We start from the raw sequence: 14,915 nt of genomic DNA, 5'->3' as shown, positions 1-14,915 counted from the left end.
CTGGGTGGCGCAGCTGTTTGGCGCCTGCCTTTGGCCCAGGGCGCGATCCTGGAGACCCGGGATCAAATCCCACATTGGGCTCCCAGTGCATGGAGCCTGCTTCTCCCTCTGCCTGTGTCTCTGCCTCTTTCTCTCTCTCTGTGACTATCATAAAAGAAAGAAAGAAAGAAAGAAAGAAAGAAAGAAGAGAGAGAGAGAGAGAGAGAGAGAGAGAGAGAAAGAAAGAAAGAAAGAAAGAAAGAAAGAAAGAAAGAAAGAAAGAAAGAAAGAAAGAAAGAAAGAATCAAGTAGTTCTACACAGGTTATTATGTATTAGTTACTCCACTTATCTTTATCTCCCCTCCCCTTAGGCAAACATTTTTCACCTCCCTTAGCTTTTGTTTGTTGTTTGTTTTATATTTATTTCCATGTCTCTGTTATAATTTGGTTATATTGCTCCTACTTGAATTTTCAGATTCAAGCAGTATCTCTTAATTTCCCACTATCAAAGATGTACTCTAGCTCCATTTCCTTCTCCTTTCCCACTACATACCATACCCATACTGAAGTGTATTTTGCTAGATCATAGAGCTAGAACGTTGAACTAGTTTCTTGACTTCAACTCTGAATTTATTCTATTATGTAAATATTTTCCCTTAAAAAGGCTATGGGGAATGATTTCTACCTTACCAGTCTTCTGGTAAAAGTTCAAGTGGCCCCTGCCTAGTGCTTGCAAAAGTTGTCCTTGTAGTAAATCACTGCAATTGGATTCTGAAATGCCCTGGACAAATGATTCCATTTGTTCTTTCCCTTCCTTTTTTCTCTCTCCTACAGAGGAGTTTTCCCTTCTATTAGAATTCAAAAGTTTTTCTTGGGGTAGAGTGAGGTGGGGAAGGGGATGTAGCTAAGTCAGGAGTAGTTTAGAATTAACATATTATATCTAGGTACCTTCATGCCTATATCAAGTCCTGTTGGGGATTTTTGTTCTTGTGCAATCTCAGATTTATTGACTCTCTTCCAATTGCTGCCACCCTACACTTCATACTTAAAGCACCATAGCATCATCAGTCTCCCTTATTTTATTCTCTTTATAGCTTGATTCATTTGGCACTCATGTATAAATCAGTCTGTCTTTTAAAAATAACACAAGTTTTTATTGCTTATTTTACCTCTAGTAGTCCTTAGTGCTATCCTTAAGTCTAAATTTCTGTGCCTGTTTTCTGGGATCCTTCATAATCTGTTAATTTACCCACCCAGCATTATATTTTGTTGTCCCCTGACATGTACCTTTTATTTAAATCAGGCAGATCTGTCCTCTGAGTGTATATAAGCTCGGTTGCATTCCTGTTTACTGACTTTGGTTTGCAGTTTCTTCTGTTCAGCCTAACCTTTGGGGTCCAACTAAGGCTTCCCTGATACATATAATTAGCAAAAAACTCTGCTGTTCTTATTGAGTGTATTACTTACTATCTAAACCATACATCTTTGCTACCTCATTGTTACCTTTAACAATTATATACTGTTTCTCAGTGTTCTCTCATTGTTTCAACCTGTATAAATTAACTGGAATTTAAATCTCTTAACAGGAGAAACAAGATCCCTGATGTATCTAGAACAATTCTTGAGTACATTTAAGGCACTCTTTAAATGCTACTTATTCCAAAAAATATATCCTTGTGGCAGAGTTCACTGGTGATGATGATGATGGTCCAAATGGTTAAGAGTTGTTCTGAAAATGAATCTGTATCTCTTTATTTTTTATCAAGAATGTGCTTGATGATGACTTTAATGTTCCTTTCTTCCCTGCCCTTGTTTTGGTGATAGGCTGTTGATGATGTGAAGAAAGGTTACATCAAGGCAGAGGAAAAGTCCTACCAATTACAGAAGCTGTATGAACAAAGGAAAATGGTCATGGTAGGTTTATGTCTCCATAATCTCTTTATAAAATCCCCCTTCTTATCTCTTAAACCTGTTGTTCCAGTCATTTTTGAAAGATGTTACAACTGGTCAGTGGCTTAATTAATTAAAAATAAAAAATAAAAAAAAAGGAGGGGGGATATAGACCTTCATGTAATCGCCCCCTATGTTCCTCCATTTAGCATATAAGAGGATATTTTGCTATATATAGATATAGAACTTTATTATTGACAATAACCAAACAGCATTATTTTTTGATTAAAAGAGTTCTAAAACAGGGGATCCCTGGGTGCGCTCAGCGGTTTCGCGCCTGCCTTTTATCCAGTCCCGCGTTGGGCTCCTGGCATGGGGCCTGCTTCTCCCTCTGCCTGTGTCTCTGCCTCTCTCTCTCTCTCTCTCTCTCTGTGTCTATCATAAATAAATAAAAATCTTTAAGAAAGAAAAAGGTTCTAAAACAAAGAAGTGCAAAACATTTAATATCAATTCTCTTAAGAGTTGATTTTTTTTTGTTTGACTTTTTTAAGATTTTATTTATTTACTTGACACACAGAGCACAAGCAAAGGGAGTAGCTGGTGGAGGGAGAGAGAGAAGCAAGCTCCCTGCTGAGCAGAGAGCCCGACTTGGGACTAGATCCCAGAACCCTGAGATCATGACCAGAGCTCAAAGCAGATGCTTAACCAACTGAGCCACCCAGGAGCCCCTAAGAGTTGAGATTTAGATTTTTAACATTAGAAATTCTTTTATTTTGGCTCAGGTCATGGTTTCAGGATCATGAGATAGATCCCTACATAGGGCTCCATGCTCATTGGAGAAACAGCTTGAGATTCTCTCTCCCTCTCTCCTCTGCTTCCCCGACCCCCTGACCCCCTGCATGCATGTGCGTGCTTATGCGCTTGCTCTCTCTCTCTCTGTCTCTCTCTCTCTCAGATCTTTGGGGAAAAAGTTATTTGTGGTTTAGCAATTGCAAAATTATGTGTCTTTACAACTTCCTTCTCTGCAGTTGCTTAAAACATGTATACTCAATGGTGTTTTTTGGTTAGTGTGATATCTTAGAGCTGTTCTGTTTGATTTGATAGCTGCTGGCCTTATGTGGCTATTTAAATTTAATTTTAAATTCATTTAAATTAAATAAAATTTAAAATTCAATTCCTCAGGTGCACTAGCCTCATTTCAAGTGTTGAGTAGCCACATATTGCTAGTACCTACCATGTTGGACAGCTCAGATACAGAATATTTTCATCATCATAGAAAGTTCTATTGGAGAGGGCAGTCGACAATAGTCCTTAAATGTTTTTGTTTTTTTTTTCCTTCCTTAAATGTTTTAAAATGAGTATTCAGTTGCACTTGCCATAAATACAAGGATGGAAATTGTCAAAAGTAAAATTTGTAAAGAACAGTTATGTAGGAATGCCTGGGTTGCTCAGTGGTTGATCTGCCTTTGGCTCAGGTCGTGATCCCGGAGTCCAGAGACTGAGTCCCACATCAGGCTCCCTCTGCCTATGTCTCTGCCTCTTGTTCTGTGTCTCTCATGAATAAATAAAATCCTTAAGAAAAACACAAACTTTCACTCATAGCATTTTAAAATTTCTTTCTTGACAAATTCACATATAGTGGAAAGTTTTCCAGTTACAGTTTTTCATGATTTCACACAAGGCAGCTACTAATAGGTCACTTGAATTTCTTTTGTACCCTCTGTGTGAGCACTTTCTTTTTTTTTTTTTGAGGAAATATTCTCTTTCTAAATTAATTGGCTTGGAATAAGAATGCAAATAAGTCAGTCATTGAACTCAGCCCATAATCTTATGTCTAGCTGGGATAGTTATTTTATCACTTATATGACAACAAGTAATAAATCTGTTTGTCTTAGAAAACTGCCAGAGATCATGGAACCATTTACCAATGTTCATACCAATAGGCTAAAGTAGACAACACAAAAATCTTTTAAACAGAATTAATTCTTGGCAGAATTTTGGTAAAGAGAATTTTACTGTGTGAGAAATAGGATTTTAAAACCCATTTTGGGATGGCTCAGTCAATTGAGCATCTGATTTCCACTCAGGTCATAATCTCAGGATCCTGGGGTTGAGCCCCTGTGTCAGGTCCCATGCTTAGGGGGGAGTCTGCTTTTCCCTGTCCCTCTGAACTACCCCCCCATCTTTCAAATAAATAAAATCTTTATTTAAAAAAAAATTGATTTCCACCTGTTCTTTAAGATCATGGCATTGTCTTCTGTATATTAACACATGATTCTGACCAGCACATCTACATCTTTTTGGTGAAAAGGACCAAATGCTAAAGGACCATCAGCCTCTGAAATACTTTGCCTTTGCCAAAGGCAACAAATATTTCATAAGGGCATTTGATAACAGCAGTATGGAATAGAAATTGTTTTTTTGCACATGTGGTACTCTAGACACACTATCTTTCATATATGCATTCAACAACGAATATTTGTTGAATACTAAGTGTGTGCTAGGCACAGTGGAAAATGTTTAAAAAATATAAATAGGTTTGAGTTCTATGGCAAAATATAGAAGATCTGAATTTAACAAGTATGGTAATCTACTAGAAAATTACTTTTAAGCTCAAATTTATATCCTGTAATCACTCAACTGAGAACTTAAGTACAAGAGCGCTTGGGTGGTACAGTTGGTTGAGCATCCAGCTCTTGGTTTCAGCTCAGGTCGTGGTCTCAGAGTCTGTATCTAAAGGTCATGAGCTCTGAATGGGTGCCTCTGCTTAAGCTCTCACTCCCTCTCCCTCTGCCCCTTCCTTCACCAAGCTCATGCATGTGCGCTTCCTCTCTCTCTCAAAAATAAAAAAATGAATTAAAAAAAAAAAAACAAAACTTGTGTACAATTGATGTATCCCCCTTAGATCATTGGAATTGAGTATAAGATATGCTTAAACATTTATGGAATTCTGTTGTCTTGAAAACCTAGTGACAAGTGTGTACTAGCCCTATAATATTGCAATTAGATTTTAAATAAAATCCTACCAAAGTTTGAAAAGCTTGAATTTCATTCAAGTATAATTTCATGTATTCAAGTATTAGTGTTCAAAGACATTAGCCTACGCAGTGGTCATGTTCAGTACATTGAAACTTCCCATACAGATGGACCCTTCTGAGCCCATGCATCTTGATACTATATTATCTGTGGCAACTTAATATGGTTGATAGGCCTAAGATCAGGCCAAATCACTACTATTAGTTGCCAAATCACCGTGAGACCTTCAATTCAGTCCACTTCTCAGTTTTAAGTTTTTTTTTTCTATAAAATGGGAATGTTCAGATTGCCAGCAATATATCAAGTAGACTCTTGACAAAATACTCCAAAATTCTGAAACATTCTGTAAGTTCCCTGTTTTCCAAATATAGAGGACAGCTTATATCTTTATACTTTGAGCGTATCTAGGAATATAGAGATTTACTGAAAGCTGAGAAATACTACGTGAAAACCTTACATTTCCCATACGAGACTTTACCTCTGTCATCTGACCAAGGCCACAGGTGAAACCTGTTTTCCACAACAGTGGAAACCTTAAGTTTCCATTCAGGTTATTTTTTGAACTTAACACCGTTAGAAAGTCCCTTGAAGGTCCTTTGCTTTCAGGGACTACATTCTTGAATATAGAGGGATAAATCAGGATTTTGATTCAAAGGCAAGAGAGAGGGGCACATACTGTGTGCCTGATACTGTTCTAGGCACAATATGTACATTCTCATTTCCTCCTTAGAACAACCATGCATGGCATATGTTTTTCCCTCTAGCAGGGAAACGAAATTGGCAGCAGTGTCCTTCATTTCCAGATGGCAGAGGGGAAGCCCCCAGGCAGAGTAACTTACACAAGGTCACAGAGATAGAGTTCAGGGTATGCATAGCTTCATGCCTCATCTGATGTCTTTTCCTAATCCCTCCCTTTGTCTACAGGTTTCTCGTTTTGAGAAATAAAATAAAGCTCCCTATTAGGAATATGGCAGAAATATTTTTTAAACAGTATTGGTGCATTTCAGAGAGGAGAACTCTCAGCAAATGTGTCATATGTGAGGTTGTTTTGGTAAAGGACTCAAGCAGAACCAATTCCAAGGCTATGTGATGACACCTCCCAGCATTTGCAGAGATCCTAAGCACCTTTGAGCAGAATTTGCTGCTTACTGAGGATGCAAAAACTTTCCCATGACTGTTAGGGGAATGCCTTGGATTGAGCACTGGAGGGCTGCTTGCAGGACACTCTTCTTTTTCTCTTTAATACTTTATTGTAGAAAATTTCAAATATGTAAAGAAGTTGGAATAATAGTACATTTAGCCCCTATGTACTCATTACCTAGTTTCAGCAACCTTCCACTTTTCTGCCATTCATGTTTCATCTGTCTCACATGCATGCTTTTTTTCCCTTGGAGTTTTGAAGAGTAATTTCCATACACATCACTTCACAGGGCATTCCTGAGAGAGAAAATAGTTGAGCCCTCTGGCTAAGGATAATGGAGCCTTTAAAATTATTTTTTTAAAGCTATCATTTATTGAATACCTAATTATGTACTAAGTATTATGCTAAATACTGGTCACAAATAACTGTGATATAGGTTTTATTATTTCCCTTTTCACAGGAGAGGAAGCCAAGGCTCCTGGGATTTGGTAATTTGCTGAAGCGCAAGTACCTTGCCCAAGGTTACATAGTTAGGAAGTGATGCAGCAAGGATTCAAGCCCAGGGTAGTCTGAGCCCAGGCCCTTGACCACTCTTTATCCTGCCACCTATCTCAATTTTTGTTTCTGCTTATAACCCCAGAAGAGTTCGGTTCCATGGCATGCCTGTTCTATATACCAAAATTTAGGGGCCAGAGATATCTTTTTGCTCATAATGCTAATGGCAGGGCCAAGCAGTATCTACTTTTAACCCTAGTACAGGAAGGATGATGAGATATGGGGTTGGAGTTGGGGTGATGGAAGGAGAAATGAGAAAAGAAATGATGCAAATCAGGTATTGTGGCACTTTTGAATCGACTCTGTTGCTATGTTCTTGCTATCATTTTATTTTCCCCTTCAAAGATGCCATTATTTTATTTTACTTAAACAGAAATAAATACAAAATAGGGAAGGGAGCATGTGGTGTGATTTTTTCCCCCCATGGGCCTTTAAGTCTTTCCAGATAGGGACGCCAGGGTGTCTCAGTGGTTGAGTGGCTACGTTTGGCTCAGGGCATGATCTTGGGGTCCCGGGATCAAGTTCCACATCGGGCTCCTCACATGGAGCCAGTTTCTCCCTTTGCCTATGTCTCTGTCTCTCTCTGTGTCTCTCATGAGTAAATAAATAAAATCTTTTTTTAAAAGTCCAGATAGGGGATCCCTGGGTGGCGCAGCGGTTTAGCACCTGCCTTTGGCCCAGGGCGCGATCCTGGAGACCCAGGATCGAATCCCACGTCAGGCTCCCAGGATCGAATCCCACATCGGGCTCCCGGTGCATGGAGCCTGCTTCTCCCTCCTCCTGTGTCTCTGCCTCTCTCTCATCTCTCTCTGTGTGACTATCATAAATAAAAAAATAAAAATAAAAAAAATAAAAGTCCAGATAGGGCAGCCTGGGTGGCGCAGTGGTTTAGCGCCGCCTTCAGCCCGGGGCCTGATCCTGGAGACCCAGGATCAAGTCCCACGTTGGGCTCCCTGCATGGAGCCTGCTTCTCCCTCTGCCTGTGTCTCTGCCTCTCTCTCTCTCTCTCTCTCTCTCTGTGTCTCTCATGAATAAATAAAATCTTAAAAAAAAAAAAAAGTCCAGATAATCTCCAGGGCAGTAGCAGTGGTCTTGGGTACCATTCATTGGTACCAGAGCTACAAGTTGTCCAGGGTCCTTTTTTGTGCCTCAGTCCCTTTGTCTCTTCTCTCCTAGGCAGGTGACTCTCTGGTGTGTTCCAGTCTCCCTTCCATCTAGTGCAAATCACCTAGTGTGCTGTGCCTCTGTCTTCTCTCCAGCACTTCCCACATGTCCCCGAGTGCTCTGTTCTCCTGTGTGCTGGGCAGCTGCGGGTGTGGGGACTCAAGGCTCTTTGCTTATTTCATAGTCAGTGCCTGAGAGGAAACCGGGTCAAGAGTCCATGCGTCTTTTTTAATATATATATATATATATATATATATATATATATATATATATATATATTTTTAGTGGCCAAGAAGTTAAACCCGGCTTCTAATCCTGATTGCACCATTTATTATTACCTGTGACCTTAAGCAAGTCTCTTGTGACTCTGGGTCTAGCTTTAACAGTTTTTTTCAACTTAAACATGTTATGAGTAGGAGATTTGGGGTAACCTATGCCTTGTCACAGAGATCCTTATAACTTTTGATTTGGGAGGAGACATGAGTTCCCTTTCCTTAATCATGCAGATTGGTTTGATTCCCATCTGGGAAGCAAGTGAAAGAAGAGACAGACCTTCAGGCCTTGTGAGTTCCTCTAGACAGAGCACCTCTTCTGGCTTCGTTTGTGTACTTTTTGAGGTAGAGAAAAGAGGTGGGGTTGGAAGTCTGAAGATAGAAGCTGGAAGTGGAACAAAGGATCAGCTCAGAGTCCTGGTTCTTCTTAGGGCTGAGACCAGAGCATGGTCTTCAGGTTACTGGGTGGGAGGATTCTCTTTTTTCTTTCTCTGTTGCCATACCAGGAGCCCTTCATGGTGGTTTAATACCACAGTAACCTGTTTCACCTTTTTTTTTTTTTTTAGTACCTCAACATGCTAAGAACTTGTGAGGGCTACAATGAAATCATCTTCCCCCACTGTGCCTGCGACTCCAGGAGGAAGGGGCACGTCATCACAGCCATCAGCATCACGCACTTTAAACTGCATGCCTGCACTGAAGAAGGACAGCTGGAGGTGACAGTTCAGCATGGGGCTGGGACCGGGAGCACTAGGGACACTCTTGCTCACTTACTTGCTGAGATTTTTGTTTCTATTGCGAGGGGAGATTAAATCAAAGCTATTTTGATGGGGTAGGTAAAACCATACTGTATCCACACTAATTCTTATCTTTCTGGCTACTCACACTGACTCTTACTCTTCAAAGTCTTTTCTTTGGAATGATGCAGACAAGTCACTCATTTCTCTTCTGCTGTCTGGTTCAGAACCATCCTAGCTAAGCTCCCCAGCATTCTCAGACTTACACTCTTGTTCTTCATTTGTTTAGAACCAGGTAATAGCATTTGAATGGGATGAGATGCAGCGATGGGATACAGATGAAGAAGGAATGGCCTTCTGCTTTGAATATGCACGAGGAGAGAAGAAGCCTCGATGGGTTAAAATCTTCACACCATACGTGAGTGGTAGACAGGGAAATACTCTTGGGGAAGGTAGATTGGGTTTGAAGTTCTCAGGCCTAATGCATAAATGAGAGCTGTAGAGATGGCAATTGTGTTTTGAACCCTAGAACCCCCAGGTATCTTCCTGCCTTTCCTGGAGGACCGATTTGACTCACAACTACCACTAGAAGGAGCCAGAGAATAGTAGATGAACCAGGCTTGTTTTGGTTGGTTGGTTGGTTGGTTTTTGGTTTTTTGGGTTTTTTTTTTTTTTTTTTTTTTTTGTGGTGCTTGTCAGGGTTTTTCTCTAGGCTGAGCAAGTTTGGAAGGTGGGGTTACTGTGGGCAAGAGTTCAAAGGCATGGCCCTGTGGTGCCTGGTCTTGAGAAGTCAGTGTTGCTATGCTGTTTTTGTTTTTGTTTTTCAGTTTAATTATATGCATGAATGCTTCGAGAGGGTGTTCTGTGAACTCAAGTGGAGAAAAGAGGTAATTGTAAACAATCTTGAATTGACTTTTCATCTTTTTGTTTAAAATAATAGGCCTATGGCCAAATACCTGGAACCTTCACCTCATCTCAGTCTTTTTAGGAATATTAGTTAGAGACTGTTTATTCTTCTAGAGAGATTATTCTTCTAGCCTTTGGATGCTGAATAGACTGTGCAAAAGAAGCCCTGCTTCTTCCCTAATCTGATGGGTTGCCATTGGCTGCAGGCTGTTCTATCTCCTGTGATTTCATGGACCCTCCTCTGCTGGTTTTTTTTTGTGTTTTGTTTTGTTTTGTTTTTTAAATCAAATCACTGCCTTGTTGTTCCTGACCCAAAAGGGCAGCTGTCCTCAATGTTAGCTGTTCTGACTAGAACGGAGTCATGACAGAACCTGTCTGGGCTAATCAAGAATGCATACGTGTGGGAAAGTTTCTGCTCCTGTTTTACTGTTGCCCATATATGCCAGTGGCGGAGCAGAATTTGGAAGATTATGAATAATTGCTACTTATTCTCAAAGACAGTGTTTCTGAAGTTCAGAAGGTAAAGTCAGGATTATGAAAATTTATTTTTTTGGTATAGTAGGAACCACACTGGTCTCTGAGAATCAGATCAGGATTCTCTCTCAGCTTTTTTCTTCCCTGCAACATGGGGCAAATGAGCCTCCCTAGATCTATTTTCTTGTCTTTTCTCATTTATAAAATGGGAAAGCTGATCCAGATAATTAATATCTAAGCTCCTTTCTGGGTCTAAAAGGCTGTGTTTCTAGATGGGAACTTAGAGGAGAGGCCAATCAGATTGAGTAATCTAGCCATACATTTTTCTCTTTCTGTCTGAGGCTGGCCTCCAGGTGGGAGGAGATGCAGACACCTCAGGCTTCCCAGTAACTGTTCTCTGTTTTCCTTTCAGAACATTTTCCAGATGGCGAGGTCACAGCAGAGAGATGTGGCCACCTAGCCTTTCCTCACCCCCTTCTCTTCACCTTCATCCTCTCACCCCTTTCGTCTTCTATGTCAGACAGAGTAACCATTAACATAAAAGAAGAGAAAAAAGGAAAAAAGTCATTATGTTCAAAAGCCCTAAACTAAATACTATTAATAATCCCTCTGAATGTCATGTCTCTGGAATTGAGCTGGTAGAGAACAACAAATTGGTCAGCACCAGGACTCAGCTGAGTTAAGACAGGAAAATAAGCCCAACAACGCGCCAAAGGTATCTTTGTCCTTTCACCTGGGCCTCATACCAACAGACTCTCCTTGTACTATATTTTTAAAACTGGAACTATGAACTCCATCCATTTGCACTGTTCAGACATATATATGTATGTATGTAAAAATTATATATACACAAATTAGCTGCACGTATATACATATATATATTTCTTTTTAAATTTCATATTGATGGCAGTACCTTTTTTAGCTTGTGTTTTTACACACCTTTCACTAGAATTCATGACTTCTCTCTTGCTCTCTTTATTTTGAAACAAACTTTAAAAAGGAAAAAAAAATATTTTACCAGGAAAATACCTCTCCTCATGAAGGACTCAAAAAGTTTACAACCTGCTTGGGTTTTTTCCCCCCTTTTTTGTATTGAGTGAAGATTCTGGCTCATGGGTTGCCATAGAGTCTGAGGAGCAAGGAGCATAGTTTCTTTATCTTCCAAGAGGCTGCTGAGGAGGAGAAAGAGGAGTGTCTCTCAAGGGCAGCAAGGCTTACAGATCTGCAGGGAGAGTCTAAAGACTTGGTGTGGTCCTTGATTCCAAGACAACTTTCCTGGTCCATCTCTCTCTCTCTCTTCCACTCATGGCTTTCTAGCCACATTCCACATCTCCTCACTTCCTGAGGGCCCCACTCACTTCTGGGCCTCCACTGGCCTAGAATGGAAGGGAAGGCCAGCTCAGGAGGTGGATGCCACAGGAAGCTGAAACATTTTGTGGTTGTAATTTCCCATTTCCCTGCCATTTCTGAAGCTGGCTGAGTACTAGGGACCAGAGTTAAAGCCAATACCTTTAGGCACAAAGATTGGACTTAGGTAGTTTAGGCACAGAGATTGGACTTGGGTAGGGGAAAGGAAGGAAGAAATGCCCCAAGTACCTAAGCTCTTCCCTATCCATTCCTGACCAATAACCACCCATAACCATTACATTCTCAGTGATTTCCTTAAACAACCACGTTGCGGAGGGATCTGACAATATCCCTCAAGGCCTTGGGGAAACTTGGAATGAGTCAGTAGTCTGTGCCAACCAAACCGGTGCCCATCCAAGCCAGCTGAGGACCCAGGAAGGACCAGTAGGAATATGGTTGATGTGAATTGGATCTCAGCTTTGAATGAAAAGGAAACTGAAGGGAAGCCTTTTTGTCCCTCAAAGAGCTCCTCATCTCACCTTGCGGTTTGAGCTTTTGAGACCTGAGAGTTGCATTCTAGGACCCGAGGGCCGGGCTGACCAGGCGGGGCAGTACTCTCAGCCCCAGGCTCTGTAGATACTGCATTGTGAGCTGAAGTTGGGCTCTGATGCAACAGAAACACATCTGTGAGCCTTCTTTTCTCTTCTCTACCTTCTAAACAAAAACCTCCATTGGGTGGCAGCTTTTGTCTAACTGGGAGGCAACCATACTTGGTTTAACCACTCCATTGAGCAGTGGTAGGGTGGTTTGAAGTTTCTTTTTTGGTAATTTGTTTTTGCAGATTGTTGTGAGGCCACTTTTATTTCTCTCTCACTCTGTTATCCTGGCAGCTGCTTGCCCCAGAACAGTGTGGCATCGTACAGGACACTTGTCTGCCCTTTCCTTCTCCAAATCTAGGTAGAATCACAGAATGCAGAACGTAGGAATGCTGAATGTTTAAAGATACAGAGAACGATCCTTGATTTGAAAGTTTTGATACAGGATTAAGTTCTTTTGGCTTAAATAAATTTAATAATGAGTCAAAGAGCCCTAGAAAGAAGATATGCTGATTCTCACTCCAAGATGCTAAAAGAAGCTTTTGGCACCAGTTTTGTTTAGACTGTAAACATAGCAGCAGTTTGCCCCTATTCCCTCATAGTAGGAGAAGAATAAACAAATCTGGAGGCCATGCAGTATCCCAGTTACTGACCTCCTGTTGTGAGATGTGAGATGTGGGGGAATGCCGTTAGGATGGATGCCCTTGGGGTAGGTGGATGCTGCTCTGGTCCCTTCATGGCAGAGCATTCATTCACTTGGTGCTTTGGAGACTGGGCGAGAGCCCTGTAGGTATTGGCTTGTTGGCAGAATCTGTTTAGGAACAGCCCCTACTGTGGCTGTACCACTAGCAAAGCACCCATTTGCAGCAAGGAGGGGGAAGGAGGGAGCCCCTAGGACAGCACCTTCTCTTCTTCTACCCACAGCAGGCCTCCTGGACCAGGGCAGAGGTCACTGTGGCTCCATAGGGTCAACATCTTTTTTTGCATGAAGCAGTGTTAGTGTGACACTCCTTTCCCACCTTGCTCTGTACTTCTTTCCCTAATCCCTGCTATCTTTCTTTGTCCTGGGTTCTGTCCAGCGAGCCATCTGCCCAGTTTTCTTTTGCAGTTTGTCTCTGGTGAATAGAGGGGCTTCCATGCCCCTCTGCTTTGCCCTTGCAGAGCCAGCAGGATCTTCCTGATCTGTTGTCCTTCCCCTCTGCACCCAGTTTCTATCCTTTTTGGTAAAATCTCCAAGTTTTGTATAGATCAGGAGAAAATGCAGGCCCTGAGAAACCTGTCCCTGCAGAAAGGTTCCCTTGGGTCATTCTTTGGGCTCTCTGCTCTTTATATTTTTGTTCTACTCTTCCATTTTCTTGCCCTCCCCTAGCCCTTCGCCTAAGCTCAGCCCAGGTGTGTGCTCAGGGCAGCTCTTAGGCCTGGCCCATCTAGTTTCATTCTGTCATCACCCAGGCCGGTAGCTAGGTTATCCCCTCTTGTAGCTCCAAACCTAGTGCTTAGAGCAGCAGTATAGGGCATTGACAGGAGGATACCTCTCTCTCAGAAGTTGCCAACCTATGGCCTGGCTCCTAGGAAGCAGTTTTCCTTGAGGGGAACTGCATCCTGGTTGACCTGGAGTCTTCAGACCTAGAAGGACTACTGTGCCCCCTTTTTCTCTTCATTGTGCTTTCTGGCTAGATCAGTTCAGCATAGAGACCATTTGGGCTGTTGGAGCCCAGTACATTGCTAGGTTTCCTTGTCAGGCTGATTGTGTCCCATTGGCTTCCTTTTGAAGGGAGGACAATGCAGTTGATACTCAGGAGAGAGGCAGTGGATTTGCTTCTTCAACTCCTGTCTTCCAGTTCCACCTCCTGCCTTCCTTTCCCCTAACCTGAGCATGTCATGCCAGGCCTCACTTCTACCAAGACAGCAGCTCACTCCTCAGCAATAACCTCAAGTGTGGGGAATGCTTAGGGTTATGGGAAAGGACAGGAGAAAGAGGGGAGTGCTGTGGGCTCGAGGCACTTGGCCAACTGCTAAATTGGACACCAGTTTTATATCATGCCCCCTTTTTAAGCCGGTGAGCTGGGCTTCAGTTTCCCCCTGGCCATGCATACTTTTAATTTATTTGAGAAACTCTTAATTGTATTTTCACTGCAGTATCTTGTATTTTTTATTTGTGATTTAAGAAATGTGAAGAGAAAATACACAGACACATAATGGCTAACAGTGTTTCTTTCATTCCTTGTTCTAGAGCTAACCACTCTAAAATTGTTTGGTAATGTCACTTAGTGTAATTAATTGTAACATATTCTTTTAAATAAATTGATTTATTGATGAAACTAGTCTATGCCGTCCTACACTACACATCCTTTGGGTTGCATGGAAAACAGTGAAGAGGGACCTTTGAGATTGGAGTTAGAAACGTCAGTCTGAAAATGGGAAGGAACACCTGACTGCTTCTCCAAGTAGCTAGAGGGGCAGTTTTTTGAGGGCAGAAGAAGAACCTAGGAGGTCCCTCGCCTAAAGTTCAGTTTCCTGTGGCTCCTTTGAAAATGCCTTCTCCTCCTCCAGATGTCAGAGTTGATTGTGCCAGAGCCTCCAAATCCATGGTAAGACTCACAGGACTCCTCTTCCTCAGCCTGGCAGAGTCTTTGGGACAGATCTTAGTACTGACCCCCTTCCCCAGCAACATGATACTATTATTCAAGTACCTCAGGAGGCTGGTCTCCCGAATCTGAACCTTGTGAGTGGCGGCATTATAACAGGTATTCTGGGTGGTTCGTAGTCCTTCCTCTGCCCACACCCTGAGAATGAAGGTAGTCCTGAATGTACTTTT

General features: G+C 41.8%; 1 protein-coding gene across 2 annotated transcripts in view; it reads left to right on the top strand.

The window, feature by feature from the left end:
• SNX27 (sorting nexin 27) overlaps positions 1-14,418 on the top strand; it is a 74,119-nt gene extending 59,701 nt beyond the window's left edge. The window contains exons 8-13 of one of the 2 annotated variants that reach the window (XM_072769147.1): positions 1,804-1,893; positions 8,272-8,328; positions 8,604-8,753; positions 9,064-9,192; positions 9,602-9,661; positions 10,567-14,418. In XM_072769147.1, the coding sequence (XP_072625248.1) occupies positions 1,804-1,893; positions 8,272-8,328; positions 8,604-8,753; positions 9,064-9,192; positions 9,602-9,661; positions 10,567-10,614 (534 nt within the window). In that variant the 3' untranslated portion in view covers positions 10,615-14,418. The remainder of the gene's footprint in view (positions 1-1,803; positions 1,894-8,271; positions 8,329-8,603; positions 8,754-9,063; positions 9,193-9,601; positions 9,662-10,566) is intronic. The other variant, XM_072769146.1, reaches the window with a different exon arrangement.
• The last annotated feature ends 497 nt before the right edge of the window (positions 14,419-14,915 follow it).

The sequence above is a fragment of the Canis lupus genome, chromosome 12 (genome assembly GCF_048164855.1).
Source record: "Canis lupus baileyi chromosome 12, mCanLup2.hap1, whole genome shotgun sequence".
In the NCBI taxonomy this organism is placed as follows: domain Eukaryota; kingdom Metazoa; phylum Chordata; class Mammalia; order Carnivora; family Canidae; genus Canis; species Canis lupus.
This window is presented reverse-complemented; position numbering and strand designations above follow the sequence as displayed.